At 54.2% G+C, this 22,441-nt stretch overlaps 1 protein-coding gene across 1 annotated transcript in view; it reads left to right on the forward strand.

Moving 5' to 3' along the window:
• Positions 1-20,253: 20,253 nt before the first annotated feature.
• The window catches only part of LOC144955599 (protein-lysine methyltransferase METTL21E-like), an 18,498-nt gene continuing 16,310 nt past the window's right edge, over positions 20,254-22,441 (forward strand). Inside the window, exons 1-3 of the mRNA XM_078885771.1 lie at positions 20,254-20,259; positions 21,324-21,441; positions 22,400-22,431. Coding sequence (XP_078741897.1) covers positions 20,254-20,259; positions 21,324-21,441; positions 22,400-22,431 — 156 coding nt within the window. The remainder of the gene's footprint in view (positions 20,260-21,323; positions 21,442-22,399; positions 22,432-22,441) is intronic.

A 22,441-nucleotide genomic window follows, 5' to 3' on the forward strand; every position in this document is an offset into this window, starting at 1 on the left:
AGTGGTTAGCGCACTGTGTGTGTGTGGTGAGTGGTCGTGCAGTGGTTAGCGCACTGTGTGTGTGTGTGGGGAGTGGTGGTGCAGTGGTTAGCGCACTGTGTGTGTGTGTGTGGGGAGTGGTGGTGCAGTGGTTAGCGCACTGTGTGTGTGTGGGGAGTGGTGGTGCAGTGGTTAGCGCACTGTGTGTGTGTGTGGGGAGTGGTGGTGCAGTGGTTAGCGCACTGTGTGTGTGTGTGGGGAGTGGTGGTGCAGTGGTTAGCGCACTGTGTGTGTGAGTGGGGGGAGTGGTGGTGCAGTGGTTAGCGCACTGTGTGTGTGTGGGGAGTGGTGGTGCAGTGGTTAGCGCAATGTGTGTGTGTGTGGGGGGAGTGGTGGTGCAGTGGTTAGCACACTGTGTGTGTGGGGAGTGGTGGTGCAGTGGTTAGCGCACTGTGTGTGTGTGTGGGGAGTGGTGGTGCAGTGGTTAGCACAATGTGTGTGTGTGTGGGGGGAGTGGTGGTGCAGTGGTTAGCGCACTGTGTGTGTGTGTGTGGGGAGTGGTGGTGCAGTGGTTAGCGCACTGTGTGTGTGGGGAGTGGTGGTGCAGTGGTTAGCGCACTGTGTGTGTGTGTGGGGAGTGGTGGTGCAGTGGTTAGCGCACTGTGTGTGTGTGGGGAGTGGTGGTGCAGTGGTTAGCGCGCTGTGTGTGTGTGTGTGGGGAGTGGTGGTGCAGTGGTTAGCGCACTGTGTGTGTGTGGGGAGTGGTGGTGCAGTGGTTAGCGCGCTGTGTGTGTGTGTGTGGGGAGTGGTGGTGCAGTGGTTAGCGCACTGTGTGTGTGTGGGGAGTGGTGGTGCAGTGGTTAGCGCACTGTGTGTGTGTGTGGGGGGAGTGGTGGTGCAGTGGTTAGCGCACTGTGTGTGTGTGTGGGGAGTGGTGGTGCAGTGGTTAGCGCACTGTGTGTGTGTGTGGGGGGAGTGGTGGTGCAGTGGTTATCGCACTGTGTGTGTGTGGGGGGAGTGGTGGTGCAGTGGTTAGCACACTGTGTGTGTGTGGGGAGTGGTGGTGCAGTGGTTAGCGCGCTGTGTGTGTGTGTGGGGAGTGGTGGTGCAGTGGTTAGCACACTGTGTGTGTGTGGGGGGAGTGGTGGTGCAGTGGTTAGCGCACTGTGTGTGTGTGTGGGGAGTGGTGGTGCAGTGGTTAGCGCACTGTGTGTGTGTGGGGAGTGGTGGTGCAGTGGTTAGCGCACTGTGTGTGTGTGTGGGGAGTGGTGGTGCAGTGGTTAGCGCACTGTGTGTGTGTGTGGGGAGTGGTGGTGCAGTGGTTAGCGCACTGTGTGTGTGTGTGGGGAGTGGTGGTGCAGTGGTTAGCACACTGTGTGTGTGTGGGGAGTGGTGGTGCAGTGGTTATCGCACTGTGTGTGTGTGTGGGGAGTGGTGGTGCAGTGGTTAGCGCACTGTGTGTGTGTGTGGGGAGTGGTGGTGCAGTGGTTAGCACACTGTGTGTGTGTGGGGAGTGGTGGTGCAGTGGTTAGCGCGCTGTGTGTGTGTGTGGGGAGTGGTGGTGCAGTGGTTATCGCACTGTGTGTGTGTGTGGGGAGTGGTGGTGCAGTGGTTAGCGCACTGTGTGTGTGCGTGGGGAGTGGTGGTGCAGTGGTTAGCACACTGTGTGTGTGTGGGGAGTGGTGGTGCAGTGGTTAGCGCACTGTGTGGGAAGTGGTGGTGCACTACACACACACCACACTACACACACTACACACACACTACACACACTACACACACCACACACACACTACACACACACACTACACACACACTACACACACACACACTACACACACACACACTACACACACACACTACACACACACACACTACACACACACACCACACACTACACACACTACACACACACCACACACACACTACACACACACTACACACACTACACGCACACTACACACACACACTACACACACACTACACACACAACACACGCACTACACACACTACACACACACACACTACATACACACACTACACACACCACACACACACTACACACACTACACACACACTACACACACACTACACACACTACACACACTACACACACACTACACACACTACACACACACTACACACACACCACACACACACTACACACACTACACACACTACACACACTACACTACACACACACTACACACACTACACACACCACACACACACTACACACACACTACACACACACTACACACACACACTACACACACACTACACACACACACTACACACACACTACACACACTACACACACACTACATACACTACACACACTACACACACTACACACACACACTACACACACACTACACACACTACACACACACTACACACACTACACACACTACACACACACTACACACACTACACACACACTACACACACACACTACACACACACTACACACACTACACACACTACACACACTACACACACACTACACACACTACACACACACTACACACACTACACACTACACACACTACACACACTACACACACACTACACACACTACACACACACTACACACACTACACACACACTACCCACTACACACACTACACACACTACACACACTACACACACTACACACACACTACACACACACTACACACACACACTACACACACTACACACACTACACACACACACTACACACACACACTACACACACACACTACACACACACTACACACACACACTACACACACACTACACACACACTACACACACTACACACACACTACACACACACTACACACACACACTACACACACTACACACACACTACACACACTACACACACACACTACACACACACTACACACACACACTACACACACACACTACACACACACTACACACACTACACACACACACACTACACACACTACACACACTACACACACACTACACACTACACACACTACACACACACTACACACACTACACACACACTACACACACACTACACACACTACACACACACTACACACACTACACACACACTACACACACTACACACACACTACACACACTACACACACACTACACACACACACTACACACACTACACACACTACACACACACTACCCACTACACACACTACACACACTACACTACACACACTACACACACACACTACACCACACACTACACACACACTACACACACACACTACACACACACTACACACACACACTACACTACACACGCTACACTACACACACTACACACACACACCACACACCCCCGCCCCTCCACTTTAAATAGCCGACACTCTCACACCTCCCCCCTCCCCCTTGAGGCTCAATTTCCTGTCCTGTGGTGCCCTCAATCCTTCTCACAATCACCAAAGACTCACCACACAGAGACCCACAGACTCACCACACAGAGACCCACAGACTCACCACACAGAGACCCACAGACTCACCACACAGAGACCCACAGACTCACCACACAGAGACCCACAGACTCACCACACAGAGACCCACAGACTCACCACACAGAGACCCACAGACTCACCACACAGAGACCCACAGACTCACCACACAGAAACACACAGAGACTCACATACAACCACAGAGACCCGTAGAGACCCATAAAGACCAACACATACCCACAGCAACCCACAGAGACCCATAGACACCCACTGAGACCCACAGAGACCCACAGACTCACCACACAGAAACACACAGAGACTCACATACAACCACAGAGACCCGTAGAGACCCATAGAGACCAACACATACCCACAGAAACCCACAGAGACCCACTGAGACCCACTGAGACCCACAGAGACCCATAGAGACTCACATAGACCCACAGAGACCCATAGAGACTCACATAGACCCACAGAGACCCACAGAGACCCACTGAGACCCACAGATACCATCGAAGACCCATAGAGACCCACAGAATTTGAGACTCGCTGGGCAGCAGCCAGGATGGAAAGCTGAATGATAACATTGACGAGGCGATGCTAATCCTTAACCATGATGTCAGCGGGGGTCATTAGTGGAAGAGGGTGTTTAACTTAGCAAGAGTTAAACTTAGTAACACACATACACACATACACATACACACACTCATACACACACTCATACACACATACACATACACACACTCATACACACACTCATACACTCACTCATACACTCACTCATACACACTCACTCATACACACACATACACTCACTCATACACACACATACACTCACTCATACACACATACACTCACTCATACACACTCACTCATACACACTCACTCATACACACTCACTCATACACACACATACACTCACTCATACACACACATACACTCACTCATACACACACATACACTCACTCATACACACATACACTCACTCATACACACTCACTCATACACACTCACTCATACACACATTCATACACTCATACACTCATTAATCCATACACACATACACTCACTCATACACTCACTCATACACACATACACTCACTCATACACACATACACTCACTCATACACACTCACTCATACACACATACATACACACATACACTCACTCATACACACTCACTCATACACACATTCATACACTCATACACTCATTAATCCATACACACATACACTCACTCATACACTCACTCATACACACATACACTCACTCATACACACATACACTCACTCATACACACTCACTCATACACACACATACACACACATACACACACACTCACTCATACACACACATACACACACAGACCCACACAGACTCACAGAGACCCACAGAGACCCACAGATGCCATAAAAGACCCATAGAGACCCACAAAATTTGATACTAGCTGGGCAGCGTCCAGGATTGAGAGCTGAATGATAACATTGAAGAGACGATGCTAATCCTTGACCATGATGTCAATTGGGGTCACTAGGAGGGTGTGTTGACTGAGGTATTTTTAGTAACACATACACACACACATACTTACACACACACTCATACACACACACACTTATACACACACACACACTCATACACACACACACATACACACACACACTCATACACACACACACATACTTACACACACACACTCATACACACACATACATACTTACACACATACACACACATACACAGACTCATACATACACATACATGCACACACTCATACACACACATACACACACTCTTACAAACTTACACACATACACTCACACACTCATACACACACTCATACACACACTCATACACATACACACACTCATACACACACACATGCACACACATACACACACTCATACAATAACAACAACGGCCATTCTCCACTAAGTGGCGGTGACGTCACCACGACGCTTGTGCCAGGCCATGTGCACCTTGAGGCTACCACGTGAAGTGTCGAACGCCCGCTGGCAGGAGGTCACGGGGCAGACCCAGCAGGTGCCACGGGTCGACTGACCGAGATGACCGAGATGACTGGCTGATGCACCACCTGTGCCCCCTACTGTACCAACTTGCTGTGCTTTAGCCACCCGACGCTCCGCTCGTTGTTGTGAGCGTCGCTCCTCCGCCCTCCGTTGTTGCTGGAGGGCGACTGCCTCCAACTGCCCAGCAGCAGCGTCCTTCACGAGCCTCCTCCTCCACCGCGTCGATCGGCCCCCTCCGTCCCCGCCGACCGGGTGATTCTGAACTGAACTACCGGCTCGCCGCAGTACGGAGCGAGTCCTCGCTCGCGAACACACCGACGCTCACCCCAACGCAGCACGCAGCTGTACGACCGCACCTGCACCTGCAAGCGGTTTCCTCTTAACACGCACTACAGCTGACGCTAGCGGCCGGTTATGCGCTACCCAGCACCAAGACTCGCTCTAAAGCAGCCACGCCAACACGCTCCTGCGGGCGGTTATGCACTACCCAGCACCAAGACTCGCTCTAAAGCAGCCGCGTCAACACGCTCCTGCGGGCGGTTATGCTCTACCCAGCACCAAGACTCGCTCTAAAGCAGCCGCTCCAACACGCTCCTGCGGGCGGTTATGCGCTACCCACCACCAAGACTCGCTCTAAAGCAGCCGCTCCAACACGCTCCTGCGGGCGGTTATGCTCTACCCAGCACCAAGACTCGCTCTAAAGCAGCCGCGTCAACACGCTCCTGCGGGCGGTTATGCACTACCCACCACCAAGACTCGCTCTAAAGCAGCCGCTCCAACACGCTCCTGCGGGCGGTTATGCACTACCCACCACCAAGACTCGCTCTAAAGCAGCCGCGTCAACACGCTCCTGCGGGCGGTTATGCGCTACCCCGCACCAAGACTCGCTCTAAAGCAGCCGTGTCAACACGCTCCTGCGGGCGGTTATGCGCTACCCAGCACCAAGACTCGCTCTAAAGCAGCCGCGTCAACACGCTCCTGCGGGCGGTTATGCGCTACCCACCACCAAGACTCGCTCTAAAGCAGCCGCGTCAACACGCTTCTGCGGGCGGTTATGCTCTACCCCGCACCAAGACTCGCTCTAAAGCAGCCGCGTCAACACGCTTCTGCGGGCGGTTATGCGCTACCCCGCACCAAGACTCGCTCTAAAGCAGCCGTGTCAACACGCTCCTGCGGGCGGTTATGCGCTACCCACCACCAAGACTCGCTCTAAAGCAGCCGCGTCAACACGCTTCTGCGGGCGGTTATGCGCTACCCCGCACCAAGACTCGCTCTAAAGCAGCCGCGTCAACACGCTCCTGCGGGCGGTTATGCTCTACCCAGCACCAAGACTCGCTCCAAAGCAGCCGCGCCAACACGCTTCTGCGGGCGGTTATGCTCTACCCAGCACGAAGACTCGCTCTAAAGCAGCCGCTCCAACACGCTTCTGCGGGCGGTTATGCACTACCCAGCACCAAGACTCGCTCTAAAGCGGCCGTGCCAACACGCTCCTGCGGGCGGTTATGCACTACCCAGCACCAAGACTCGCTCTAAAGCGGCCGTGCCAACACGCTTCTGCGGGCGGTTATGCGCTACCCAGCACCAAGACTCGCTCTAAAGCGGCCGCGTCAACACGCTCCTGCGGGCGGTTATGCACTACCCAGCACCAAGACTCGCTCTAAAGCGGCCGCGTCAACACGCTTCTGCGGGCGGTTATGCGCTACCCAGCACCAAGACTCGCTCTAAAGCAGCCGCGTCAACACGCTCCTGCGGGCGGTTATGCACTACCCAGCACCAAGACTCGCTCTAAAGCAGCCGCTCCAACACGCTCCTGCGGGCGGTTATGCGCTACCCAGCACCAAGACTCGCTCTAAAGCAGCCGCTCCAACACGCTCCTGCGGGCGGTTATGCACTACCCAGCACCAAGACTCGCTCTAAAGCGGCCGCGTCAACACGCTCCTGCGGGCGGTTATGCACTACCCAGCACCAAGACTCGCTCTAAAGCGGCCGCGTCAACACGCTCCTGCGGGCGGTTATGCACTACCCAGCACCAAGACTCGCTCTAAAGCGGCCGCGTCAACACGCTCCTGCGGGCGGTTATGCACTACCCAGCACCAAGACTCGCTCTAAAGCAGCCGCGTCAACACGCTCCTGCGGGCGGTTATGCACTACCCACCACCAAGACTCGCTCTAAAGCAGCCGCGTCAACACGCTCCTGCGGGCGGTTATGCGCTACCCAGCACCAAGACTCGCTCTAAAGCAGCCGCGTCAACACGCTCCTGCGGGCGGTTATGCACTACCCAGCACCAAGACTCGCTCTAAAGCAGCCGCGTCAACACGCTCCTGCGGGCGGTTATGCGCTACCCAGCACCAAGACTCGCTCTAAAGCAGCCGCGCCAACACGCTCCTGCGGGCGGTTATGCGCTACCCAGCACCAAGACTCGCTCTAAAGCGGCCGCGTCAACACGCTTCTGCGGGCGGTTATGCACTACCCAGCACCAAGACTCGCTCTAAAGCAGCCGCGTCAACACGCTTCTGCGGGCGGTTATGCACTACCCAGCACCAAGACTCGCTCTAAAGCAGCCGCGCCAACACGCTCCTGCGGGCGGTTATGCGCTACCCAGCACCAAGACTCGCTCTAAAGCGGCCGCGTCAACACGCTCCTGCGGGCAATTATGCACTACCCAGCACCAAGACTCGCTCTAAAGCAGCCGCGCCAACACGCTCCTGCGGGCGGTTATGCGCTACCCAGCACCAAGACTCGCTCTTAAGCAGCCGTGCCAACACGCTCCTGCGGGCGGTTATGCGCTTCCCAGCACCAAGACTCGCTCTAAAGCAGCCGCGTCAACACGCTCCTGCGGGCGGTTATGCGCTACCCAGCACCAAGACTCGCTCTAAAGCAGCCGCGTCAACACGCTCCTGCGGGCGGTTATGCTCTACCCAGCACCAAGACTCGCTCTAAAGCAGCCGCGTCAACACGCTCCTGCGGGCGGTTATGCACTACCCACCACCAAGACTCGCTCTAAAGCAGCCGCTCCAACACGCTCCTGCGGGCGGTTATGCACTACCCACCACCAAGACTCGCTCTAAAGCAGCCGCGTCAACACGCTCCTGCGGGCGGTTATGCACTACCCAGCACCAAGACTCGCTCTAAAGCAGCCGCGTCAACACGCTCCTGCGGGCGGTTATGCGCTACCCAGCACCAAGACTCGCTCTAAAGCAGCCGCGTCAACACGCTTCTGCGGGCGGTTATGCACTACCCAGCACCAAGACTCGCTCTAAAGCAGCCGCGTCAACACGCTCCTGCGGGCGGTTATGCACTACCCAGCACCAAGACTCGCTCTAAAGCGGCCGCGTCAACACGCTCCTGCGGGCGGTTATGCACTACCCAGCACCAAGACTCGCTCTAAAGCGGCCGCGCCAACACGCTCCTGCGGGCGGTTATGCTCTACCCACCACCAGCACCAAGACTCGCTCTAAAGCAGCCGCGTCAACACGCTCCTGCGGGCGGTTATGCGCTACCCACCACCAGCACCAAGACCCGCCCACACCGAGGGCTCTGTGCTAACGTTGATTTCACGCTGCAAACCCGGAGGGAATGATGTTCCCCGCGAGCGGAGCCTTGCCTCCCGCCACCCGAGTCCCCGAGAACCCGCTCGCCCTGCCACGCACCTCGCGGCCGTACTCACGGCGTCGCTCGGGATCTGTGGAGAGTCGGAGGGAGGATGACGCCAAACAAGCCTCGTCCGTCCACCAGAGGTCGCAACCGGGTACCCGATACCCGTACCCTACCCGATACCCGGGTAGCCGTTTGCGACCCTGGTGCGGCCGGGTACGGGTAGGCCGTGAGTCACCGGTGAGTCACCGTTTGTCACTCATTTCCCAACGTCTTGTCTCTTCTCACAATTCAAGTTCCTAGAATCAACCCACCCGCGCCTGCAACATGGCTTCATCCCAGAGGTCGCAATCGGGTACCCGATACCCGTACCCTACCCGATACCCGTACCCTACCCGTGCCCGGCCGGGTACGGGTAGCCGGGTAGTCGTTTGCGACCCTGGTGCGGCCGGGTACGGATACGGGTAGACCGTGAGTCACCGGTGAGTAACCGTTTGTCACTCATTTCGGGTAGGGTACGGGTAGGGAACGGGTACCTGTACCCGGCCGGGTACGGGTACCCATTTGCGACCCCGGTTGCGGCCGGGTACGGGTAAGGAATCAAAACCCGTTTGCGACCTCTGCCGTCCACTGCCTCGTAGCGGCACTCGCTGGCATGGCGCCGATGCTGTGAGCGGCTCATGGAGGCGGGGACGGTCTTGGCGGCCGAGATGTTGAAGAGGAGAAACTGACTTGGACCGTTTCGGGCTCCTCTTTTAATGCCCCCTTGATAAAAAAAAAACGCATCCTGGGTTATGATAATTGGTTTTTTACCCTTTTATCTGGCAACTAAACTGACACCTTTTTTACAAGGAGTCATGTTTGCAATTGACCACAATACCTGCGGTCGGAATGCAAACAAAACACACAACTCTGATCATGTATGCACTGTCCTTGAAGTTGATTGGTCCACACCCGAGACAGCTTTTCTTAGAGCCTAGTCTCACATGGTGTTGGACCAGATGACGCCAAAAGGCGCACAACTCAGGGACAATGCACCATCAGAGTATGAGATCTCGGGGTAAGCATTTACATGTGAGACTAGGCTCTAAAGAAAGCTGTCTCGGGTGTGTGTGTCTCTGTGTTTGTGTGCCTTTATCTTTGTGTCTCTGTCTGTGTGTGTCTGTGTGTGTGTGCGTGTGTCTGTGGGTATGTGTCATCATCATCGACGACGATGATGATGGTGGTGATGATGGTGATGATGATGGTGATGATGATGGTGATGATGGTGATGATGATGGTGATGATGATGGTAGTGATCATGATGGTGGTGATGATGATGGTGGTGATGATGATAGTGATGATGATAGTGGTGATGATGATGGTAGTGATGATGGCGATGATGATGGTGATGATGATGGTGGTGATGATGATGGTGATGATGATGGTGATGATGATAGTGATGATGATGGTGATGATAATGTTGGTGATGATGGCGATGACTTCATTCGGAACGAGTCTATCACCCGAACCAGATCCTTCGATCCTTCTCCAGAGGCCACTAGTCGGGTCGCTTTCCCGAGTGGAATCGGGCACGGAATGAATGGAGAGGGAGGGGAGGGAGGGGAGAGGGAGGGGAGGGATGGGAGAGGGAGGAGAGGGAGGAGAGGGAGGGGAGAGGGAGGGATGAGAGGGGGGAGGGAGGGAGGGGAGAGGGAGGACAGGGAGGGGAGAGGGAGGAGAGGGAGGAGAGGGAGGAGAGGGAGGAGAGGGAGGGGAGGGAGGGGAGGGAGGGGAGGGAGGGGAGGGAGGGGAGGGAGGGGAGAGGGATGAGAGGGAGGAGAGGAGGGAGGGGAGAGGGAGGAGAGGGAGGAGAGGGAGGGGAGATGGAGGGAGGAGAGGGAGGGGAGAGGGAGGAAGAGGGGGAGGGAGGAGAGGGAGGGAGATGGAGGGGAGAGGGAGGGGGAGAGGGAGGGAGGGGAGAGGGAGGGAGGGGAGAGGGAGGAGAGGAGGAGAGGGGAGGAGAGGGAGGGGAGATGGAGGGAGGAGAGGGAGGGGAGAGGGAGGGAGGGAGAGGGAGGAGAGGGAGGAGAGGGAGGGGAGATGGAGGGAGGAGAGGGAGGGGAGAGGAGGGAGGGGAAAGGGAGGGAGGGGAGAGGGAGGAGAGGGAGGAGAGGGAGGGGAGATGGAGGGAGGAGAGGGAGGGAGAGGGAGGGAGGGGAGAGGGAGGAGAGGGAGGAGAGGGAGGGGAGATGGAGGGAGGAGAGGGAGGGAAGGGAGGGAGGGGAGAGGGAGGAGAGGGAGGAGAGGGAGGGGAGAGGAGGGGGGAGAGGGAGGGGAGGGGAGAGGGGAGGGAGGGGAGAGGGAGGAGAGGGGAGGAGAGGGAGGGGAGATGGAGGGAGGAGGAGGGAGGGGAGAGGAGGGAGGGAGGGAGGGAGGAGAGGGATGAGAGGGGAGGGAGGGAGGATGGGAGGGAGGAGAGGTGGGAGGGAGGAGAGGTGTGGAGGGAGGAGAGGGGGGGAGGGAGGAAGGAGAGAGGGGGATGGGGAGGGAGGAGAGGGAGGGGAGAGGGAGGAGAGGGTGGGGAGAGGGAGGGGGGAGTGGGAGGGATGAGAGGGGGGAGGGAGGAGAGGATGCGAAGGAGAGGGAGGGGAGGGGGAGGGAGGGGGGGAGTGGGGGGAGAGGGAGGAAGGGAGGAATGGAGGGAGGGAGGGATCGTTCATTCTGTGTGAACTAAACCTGTGTTTCATTGTAACGAGGTGTAAGGTCCCAACTGAGGCCCGTAGCTCAGTCTCTGTGAGTCTCTGTGGGTTCTCTGTGGGTCTCTGTGAGTCTCTGTGAGTCTCTGTTGAGTCTCTGTGAGTCTATGTGGGTCTCTGTGAGTCTCTGTGGGTCTATGTGAGTCTCTGTGAGTCTCTGTGAGTCTCTGTGAGTCTCTGTGGGTCTCTGTGAGTCTCTGTGGTCTCTGTGGAGTCACTGTGGGTCTCTGTGAGTCTCTGTGAGTCTCTGTGGGTCTCTGTGTGGTGTGGTCTGTGAGTCTCTGTGAGTCTCTGTGAGGTCTGTGTGAGTCTGTGTGGGTCTCTGTGAGTCTCTGTGGGTCTCTGTGGGTCTCAGTGAGTCTCTGTGGGTCTCCTGTGGGTCTCTGTGGGTTTCAGTGAGTCTCTGTGAGTCTGTGTGGGTCCCTGTGGGTCTATGTGGGTCTTTGTGGGTCTTTCTGTCTCTCTGTGTCTCTCTGTCTCTCTCCTTGTGGTGGTCACTGTGTAGATGTGTCTACACTCTGTCTCTCTCTGTCTCTCTGTCTCTCTCTCTCTCTGTCTCTGTGTCTACACTCATGTGTCACTGTGTAGATGTGTCTACACTATGTGTCTCTCTGTCTCTGTGTCTACACTCTGTGTCACTGTGTAGATGTGTCTACACTCTGTGTCTCTGTCTCTGTGTCTACACTCTGTGTCTCTCTGTCTCTCTGTCTCTCTCTCTCTCTGTGTCTCTCTGTCTCTCTGTCTCTGTGTCTACACTCTGTGTCTCTCTGTCTCTGTGTCTACACTCTGTGTCTCTCTGTCTCTCTCTCTCTGTGTCTCTCTGTCTCTGTGTCTACACTCTGTGTCACTGTGTAGATGTGTCTACACTCTGTGTCTCTCTGTCTCTCTGTCTCTCCTTTCTCTGTTGTCTCTTTGTCTCTCTGTCTCTGTGTCCTACACTCTGTGTCACTGTGTAGATGTGTCTACACTCTCTGTCTCTCTGTCTCTGTGTCTACACTCTGTGTCTCTCTGTCTCTCTGTCTCTGTGTGTACACTCTGTGTCTCTGTGTCTACACTCTGTCTCTCTCTGTCTCTGTGTCTACACTCTCTGTCTCCCTGTCTCTGTGTCTACACTCTGCCGGGTCCTCTGGATTCGTTCCCTCCGCAATTGAAGTCGACGTCACAGCCGCGCTGTTTAAAGCATTTGGCTGCCGCTGTGAATTTCCCCGCGATAATGATGATGGCATCCAGCCACTCGTTTAAGCTGCTACCACTGTGTGGTGTGACCAGGTGGCTTCAGATGATGATGATGGCATCAGCACTCGTTTGAGCTGCTACCAACTTTGTGGTGTGACCAGGTGGCTTCAGATGATGATGATGGCATCAGCCACTCGTTTAAGCTGCTACCAACTTTGTGGTGTGACCAGGTGGCTTCAGATGATGATGATGGCATCAGCCACTCGTTTAAGCTGCTACCAACTTTGTGGTGTGACCAGGTGGCTTCAGATGATGATGATGGCATCAGCCACTCGTTTAAGCTGCTACCAACTTTGTGGTGTGACCAGGTGGCTTCAGATGATGATGATGGTATTTTCAGGAACTCGTTTGAGCTGCTACCAACTTTGTGGTGTGACCAGGTGGCTTCAGATGATGATGATGGCATCAGCCACTCGTTTAAGCTGCTACCAACTTTGTCAGATGTGATGTGGACCAGGTGGCTTCAGATGATGATGATGGTATTTTCAGGAACTCGTTGAGCTGCTACCAACTTTTGTGGTGTGACCAGTGGCTTCAGATGATGATGATGGCATCAGCCACTCGTTTTAAGCTGCTACCAACTTTGTGGTGTGACCCAGGTGGCTTCAGATGATGATGATGGCATCAGCACTCGTATAGCTGCTACAACTTTGTGGTCAACATGATGATGGTTTCAGGAACTCGTTTGAGCTGCTACCAACTTTGGTGTGACCAGGTGGCTTCAGATGATGATGATGTATTTTCAGGAACTCGTTTGAGCTGCTACCAACTTTGTGGTGTGACCAGGTGGCTTCAGATGATGATGATGGTATTTTCAGGAACTGTTTGAGCTGCTACCAACTTTGTGGTGTGACCAGGTGGCTTCAGATGATGGATGATGTCATTCAGGCCACTCGTTTGAGCTGCTACCAACTTTGTGGTGTGACCAGGTGGCTTCAGATGATGATGATGGTATTTTCAGGAACTCGTTTGAGCTGCTACCAACTTTGTGGTGTGACCAGGTGGCTTCAGATGATGATGATGGTATTTTCAGGGAACTTGTTTGAAGCTGCTACCAACTGTGTGGTGTGACCAGGTGGCTTCAGATTGGATGATAGATGGGTAATGAGTGGTTTCAGGAACTCCTACCAACTTTGTGGTGTGACCAGGTGGCTTCAGATGATGATGATGGTATTTTCAGGAACTCGTTTGAGCTGCTACCAACTTTGTGGTGTGACCAGGTGGCTTCAGATGATGATGATGGTATTTTCAGGAACTTGTTTGAGCTGCTACCAACTTTGTGGTGTGACCAGGTGGCTTCAGATGATGATGATGGTATTTTCAGGAACTCGTTTGAGCTGCTACCAACTTTGTGGTGTGACCAGGTGGCTTCAGATGATGATGATGGTATTTTCAGGAACTCGTTTGAGCTGCTACCAACTTTGTGGTGTGACCAGGTGGCTTCAGATGATGATGATGGTATTTTCAGGAACTCGTTTGAGCTGCTACCAACTTTGTGGTGTGACCAGGTGGCTTCAGATGATGATGATGGTATTTTCAGGAACTTGTTTGAGCTGCTACCAACTTTGTGGTGTGACCAGGTGGCTTCAGATGATGATGATGGTATTTTCAGGAACTCGTTTGAGCTGCTACCAACTTTGTGGTGTGACCAGGTGGCTTCAGATGATGATGATGGTATTTTCAGGAACTTGTTTGAGCTGCTACCAACTTTGTGGTGTGACCAGGTGGCTTCAGATGATGATGATGGTATTTTCAGGAACTCGTTTGAGCTGCTACCAACTTTGTGGTGTGACCAGGTGGCTTCAGATGATGATGATGGTATTTTCAGGAACTTGTTTGAGCTGCTATCAACTTTGTGATGTCCAGGTGGTTTCAGATGATGATGATGTTGATATTATCAGGAAATTGTCTAAGTTGCTAACAACTTTGTGATGTCCACGTGGCTTCAGATGATGATGATGATGATATTATCAGGAAATTGTCTAAGCTGATATCAACTTTGTGATGTGGCCAGGTCAGTTCAGATGATGATGATATTATCAGAAACTGGTCTAAGCTGATATCAGCTTTGTTATGTCCAGGTGGCTTCAGATGATGATGATGTTGATATTATCAGGAACTCGTTTGAGCTGCTATCAACTTTGTGATGTGGCCAGGCGGCTTCAGATGATGATGATGTTGATATTATCAGGAAATTGTCTAAGCTGCTATCAACTTTGTGGCTTCAGATGATGATGATATTATCAGGAAATTGTCTAAGCTGATATCAACTTTGTGATGTCCACGTGGCTTCAGATGATGATTATGATGATGTTTTCAGGAACTCGTGTAAGCTGCTACCAACTTTGTGATGTCCAGGTGACTTCTGCAGTAGCTCAGTGGGGACTCACAGCTGTTGACAATGAACATGGTTTAGTTTTAGTGTGCGCTCTGTGGGTCTCTGTGGGCCTCTGTGGGCCTCTGTGGGTCTCTGTGGGTCTCTGTGGGTCTCTGTGGGTCTCTGTGGGCCTCTGTGGGTCTCTGTGGGTCTCTGTGAGTCTCTGTGAGTATGAGTCTCTGTGGGTCTCTGTGAGTCTCTGTGGGTCTCTGTGGATCTCTGTGGGTCTCTGTGGGTCTCTGTGGGTCACTGTGTGGTGTCTGTGGGTCTCTGTGGGTCTCTGTGGGCCTCTGTGGGCCTCTGTGGGTCTCTGTGGGTCTCTGTGGGCCTCTGTGGGTCTCTGTGGGTCTCTGTGGGCCTCTGTGGGTCTCTGTGGGTCTCTGTGAGTCTCTGTGGGCCTCTGTGGGCCTCTGTGGGTCTCTGTGGGTCTCTGTGTGTCTCTGTGGGTCTCTGTGGGCCTCTGTGGGTCTCTGTGGGTCTCTGTGGGTCTCTCTGAGTTTCTGTGGGTCTATGTGGGTCTGTGTGGGTCTCTGTTAGTCTCTGTGGGTCTCTATGAATATGGGTCTCTGTGGGTCTCTGTGGGTCTCTGTGAGTCTGTGTGGGTCTCTGTGGGTCTCTGTGAGTATAAGTCTCTGTGGGTCTCTGTGGATCTCTGTGGGTCTCTGTGGGTCTCTGTGGGTCTCTGTGAGTCTTTGTGGATCTCTGTGGGTCTCTGTGGGTCTCTGTGGGTCTCTGTGGGTCTCTGTGAGTATGAGTCTCTGTGGGTCTCTGTGAGTCTCTGTGGGTCTCTGTGGGTCACTGTGTGGTCTCTGTGGGTCTCTGTGGGTCTCTGTGGGTCTCTGTGGGTCTCTGTGGGTCTCCCAGCTGTTGACAATAAAGACATGGTTTAGTTTTAGAGTGATTGTCAGAGTGTGCCTCTAAATAATTAATTGATGAGTGCGAGTCTCTAAGGAGTGAGTGAATGAATAAAAGATCGGTAATTCATGAATGCGTGAGAGTGTGTAGGGAATGAGTGAGTGAATGAGTGAGGGTGGGTAGGGAGTGAGTCATTGTGTGTAAGGAATGAGTGAGGGTATGGAGTGAGTGAGTGAATGAGTGAGGGTGTGTCAGGAATGAGTGAATGAATGAATGAGGGTGTGGTGTGATGCTATTAAAGGGTGCAGTGGTTTTCAGTGCAAATCACAGGCGAGCCATCACCACCACCATCACCACCATCACCACCACCATCACCACCACCATCACCACCACCATCACCACCACCATCACCACCATCACCACCAGCACTATCACCACCACCATCACCACCAATATCACCACCATCACCACTGCCATCACCACTTTCACCACCACAATCATCATCACCACCACCACCACCACCTCCATCACCACCATCACCACAACGATCATCACCATCACCACAACGATCATCACCATCACCACAACGATCATCACCATCACCACCACAATCATCACCATCACCACCACAATCACCACCATCTTCATCACCACCACGTGTAGGCGCTCCACGGATATGACTCACAGGTACACAGACACACACACAGACACACACACACAGACACACACACACAGACACACACACACAGACACACACACAGACACACACACACAGACACACACACAGACACACACACAGACACACACACACACACACACACAGACACACACACACACAGACACACACACACACAGACACACACACACAGACACACACACAGACACACACACACAGACACACACACACAGACACACACACACAGACACACACACACAGACACACACACACAGACACACACACACAGACACACACACTCACATCTCTCTCTTTGTCTCTCTGTCTTTCTGTCTCTCTCTGTCTCTCTGACTCTCTGTGTCTCTCTATGTGTCTCTCTGTGTGTCTCTCTGTGTCTCTCTGTGTCTCTCTCTGTATCTCTCTGTCTCTGTGTCTCTGTGTCTCTCTGTCTCTCTCTCTCTGTGTATCTTTCTGACTCCTGTGTGTCTCTCTGTGTCTCTGTCTCTCTCGGTGTCTTTGTCTCTCTGTTTCTCTGTGTCTCTGTGTCCCTGTGTGTCTGTCTGTCTCTCTGACTCTCTGTGTGTGTCTCTGTGTGTCTCAGGGCGTGTATACTGGGAGACGTGGTGTTTCCCAAAGAGAAATATCAGTTTTCCGGACAAAGTGTGACAATCACCGAATGCATGGACGAGATCGGAGTGGCATCGTTGGTTTGTGAGAGCGTGAGTGGCCACCACCACCACCACCACAACAATAACCACAACCACTACCAACCATCACAACCACCGCAACCACCACAACCACCACCACTACAACCACCATCACAACTGCCACCACAACCACCACCACAACTACCATCACAACCACCACCACAACTACCACCACAACCACCACCACAACTACCACAGCCACTACCAACACCACAACTACCACCACAGCCACCACCACAACTACCACCACAACCACCACCACAACTACAACCACCACAACTATCACAATCACCACCACAGCCACCACCAGCACCACCACCACTACTACCACTACAACCATCACAACCACCATCACAACCACCACCACAACTACCACCACAATCACCACCACAACTACCACCACCACAACCACCACCACCACAACTACCACCATAACCACCATCACAACCACCACCCGAGCTACCACCACAGCCACCACCACAACTACCACCACAACCACCACCACAACTACAACCACCACAACTATCACAATCACCACCACAGCCACCACCATCACCACCACCACCACTACCATCACAACCACTACCACAACAACCACCACATCCACCACCACAACCACCACCACAACTACCACCACAACCAACACCACAACTACCACCACAACCACAACTACAACCACCACAACTACCACAATCACCACCACAGCCACCACCATCACCACCACCACTACTACCACTACAACCATCACAACCATCACCACAACTACCACCATAGCCACCACCACAACCACTACAACCACCAGCACTAACACCACAATCACCACCACTATCAGCATTAGGAGCATCAGCATCAACAGCAGATCTGACTGATTGGTATGGCTGGAACTGATGGCTGTGGCCGGGGGCATGGTGTGAGCGGAGTCTGGGGCATCGCATAGTCTAGAAGGTGATATAGGAACGTATAATTGCAGTAGTCTGTGGTGTGGCAGCCACCGATGGTTGTTGCCGAGTGAGAGGAGGTGTGGTGCGTCCTGCAGTCCCATCGGTAGGACGCACAACCGCCGTTCACCTATGGTATGGCCGGGTCTGATGGCTTTGGCCGGGCGTGGTGTGAGTGGGGTCTGGGAGTATCCTATAGACTAGAAAGTGGTAGGATTCATAAGTGCCGTCTATCTGCGGTGATGCTTGTGGTTAAGTGAGGGGAGATGTCGTGCCTCCTGTAAACCCATCGGTAGTACGCACAACCGCCGTTCGTCTATGGCAGGGATCGGCAACCAAAATAACAAGAAGAGCCATTTCTTTCCAATTCGGTACAAAATTCAGTATTTCAAGAGCCGCAATGCATCTGAGTACATACGTACTCATCGTCAAGAAGCAGCTCGTAAAGAGCCGCATGCGGCTCCGGAGCCGTAGGTTGCCGACCCCTGGTCTATGGTATGGCCAGGTCTGATGTCTGTGGCCAGGCATGGTGTGAGTGGGGTCTAGAGCATTGTATAGTCTAGAAGGTGGTATAGAATTCTAGATTTGAAGCTTTCGTGACTGCAAGGATTCATATTCTTAGGTTTTTTCGGTAAAGTCACGTAGTAAAAAAATGTAAATTAATAAATTATTAATAAATAAAAAAATTTCCCCTACATGACTTTACCGAAAAAACCTAAGAATATGGTATAGAATTCATAAGTGCCGTCTATCCACGGTGATGCTTGTGGTTAAGTGAGGGGAGATGTCGTGCCGCCTGTATACCCATCGGTAGTACGCACAACCGCCATTCGCCTATGGTATGGCCGGGTCTGATTGCTGTGGCCGGGCGTGGTGTGAGTGGGGTCTGGGAGTATCGCAAAGACTAGAAAGTGGTATAGGATTCATAAGTGCCATCTATCCGCGGTGATGCTTGTGGTTAAGTGAGGGGAGATGTCGTGCCTCCTATAGACCCATCGGTAGTACGCACAACCGCCGTTCGTCTATGGTATGGCTGGGTCTGATGGCTGTGGCAAGGTGTGAGTGGGGTCTGGATCATTAGTATAGTCTAGAAGGTGTATAGAATTCATAAGTGCCGTCTATCCGCGGTGATGCCTGTGGTTAAGTGAGGGGAGATGTCGTGCCTCCTGTAGTCCCATCGGTAGGACGCACAACCGCCGTTCGTCTATTCTATGGTATGGCCGGGTCTGATGGCTGTGGCAAGGTGTGTGAGTGGGGCCCGGAAGCATCGTGTAGTCGAGAGGGGAGTAGGGCGAGCCAAATGCTGTAGGCCTGTGGTGTGGCTGGCTCTGATGGTCGGTGGGGTCCGGTATCTGATCTCCGATGGCTGTGGCCGGGCCTGGTGTGCATGGGGCTGGAGTATCGTATAGTCTAGGGGTTAGGACGTATAGCTGCTCTGGAACTGTGGTTTGGCTGCTTCTGATGGTTGCTGCTGAGCGAGAGATGCGGTGCATTCTGTAGACCCATCGGTAGCACCCACAACTGCCGTTCGTCTATGGTATGGCCGGCTCTGACCTCTGACAGCTGTGGCCGGGCATGGTGTGCGTGGGTCTGGAGCATCGTACAGTCTACAGGGTAGGACGTATAGCTGCTCTAGAACTGTGGTGTGGCTGTCTCCGACGGTTATCGCTGATTGAGCGATGCGGGTGCGTTCTGTAGACCCATCGGTAGAGCACGAAAATGCCGTTCGTCTACGGCGGGGCTGCTGTCTGATCTCTGATGGTGGTGCGAGTCGCTCTGGAGCATTGTACAGCCTAGAAGGGGGGTAGAACGTGCAACTGTAGATCTGTGGTGTGGCCGGCTCCGATGGTTGGCGGTTACCCGGGAGGCAACACAAGCCTCCGTCTTCAGGTGGAACAGCACGATAGCTGTATCAAGTAAAGAGAAATTCCAAGAAAACAGTCCTTGTAGCGATGGGTATTACCTTGTTATCTCGGCATCTCTTGAGGAAGGCCAGCGTCTCGAGAAGCTGCGACTTCTTGTCTCGTTGTCTGTTAAAAACTTTAACAGATAGGTGGAATTCCTCCCCGTAGAGAGGTGTTTCCCCCGAACGTCGTGATTTTTATTTTATTTTACTTTTATTAATTTAAATTTTGTTACTTACGTGACTTTACCGAAAAAACACCTAAGAATAGGAATCCTTGCAGTCACGAAAGCTTCAAATCTAGGCTACCCCTTAGTCTGATCTCCGATGGCCGTGTCCCCCTTGGGGAGGTCGTGGCTAAACGGGCACGGCACGGGCTAGAGAAGAGATGGAGTGATGTGGTACAGGAGGACGTGGAGCTGAGTGGACTTGCCGATGACTGGTACCAGCGGTTGTCAAGATCGGCCTCTGTGGAGGAGGCTCGTGAAGGACGCTACTGGGCAGTTGGAGGCAGTCGCCCTCCAACAACAACGGAGGGCGGAGGAGCGACGCTCACAACAACGAGCGGAGCGCCGGGTGGCTAAAGCACAGCAAGTTGGTACAGTAAGGGGCACAGGTGGTGCATCGGCCAGTCATCTCGGTCATCTCAGTCAGTCGACCCGTGGCACCTGCTGGGTCTGCCCCGTGACCTCCTGCCAGCGGGCGTTCGACACTTCACGTGGTAGCCTCAAGGTGCACATGGCCTGGCACAAGCGTCGTGGTGACGTCACCGCCACTTAGTGGCGAATGGCGGTTGTTGTTGCTGTGTTGTGTGTGTGTGTCTGTGTGTGTGTGCGGGTACCGCAGGGCGTGCGTCTGGCGCGCTTCCTGGAGGCCAACCAGCAGCGCTACCCGCTGGCGGGACGCTCCGTGCTGGAGCTGGGGGCGGGCACGGGGCTCGTGTCCATCGTGTGCAGCCTCCTGGGTACAGCTCCAAGCGGCCCACTGCGCTCGCTCAGCCACAACACGGACAGCCTGGGGTCTAGCCCACCACCTCCTCCTGTACAGCGTGATCCACTACCTACTACACAGTGTGAACCACAACCTACCACACACAGCGTGACCCCCACAACACCTTCTGAACAATGCTACCTTCCTCCCTCACCTCACCTCACCTCAACTCCCTCCCCTCCCCTCACCTCAACTCCCTCCCCTCCCCTCACCTCAACTCCCTCCCCTCCCTCACCTCTCTCACCTCCCTCCCCTCACCTCACCTCCCTCCCTCCCCTCCCTCCCCTCACCTCACCTCCCTCCTCCCCTCCCTCCCCTCACCTCACCACCCCACCCCTCACCTCACCTCACCTCCCCTCCCCTCACCTCACCACCCTCCCTCCCCTCCCTCCCCTCACCTCACCTCCCTCCCCTCACCTCACCTCACCACCCTCCCTCCCCTCCCTCCCCTCACCTCACCTACCTCCCCTCACCTCACCTCACCACCCTCCCCTCACCTCCTTCCCTCACCTCCCTCCATCTCTCACTCCCTACCTTATTTTCCTTCTCCTCACCTCCCTTCCTCACCTCCCTCCTCTCCCCTCACCTCACCTCCCCTCACCTCCCTCCCTCCCTCCCCTAACTTCACCTCCCTCCCCTCACCTCACCTCACCTCCCTCCCTCCCTCCCTCCCCTCCCTCCCCTCACCTCACCTCCCTCCCCTCACCTCACCTCACCTCCCTCCCTCCCTCCCTCCCTCCCCTCCCTCCCCTCACCTCACCTCCCTCCCTCCCCTAACCTCACCTCCCTCACCTCACCTCACCTCCTTCCCTCCCCTCACCTCCCTCCATCTCTCACTCCATCTCTCACTCCATCTCTCACTCCCTACCTTCTCTCTCCTCTCCTCACCTCCCTTCCCCACCAACCCCTAACCCCACAACCTCCACCGACAGGCGCTCACGTGACCGCGACTGACCTCAAGGAGGTGCTGGCCT

The sequence above is a fragment of the Lampetra fluviatilis genome, unplaced genomic scaffold, assembly GCF_964198595.1.
Source record: "Lampetra fluviatilis unplaced genomic scaffold, kcLamFluv1.1 SCAFFOLD_168, whole genome shotgun sequence".
Lineage (NCBI taxonomy): Eukaryota > Metazoa > Chordata > Hyperoartia > Petromyzontiformes > Petromyzontidae > Lampetra > Lampetra fluviatilis.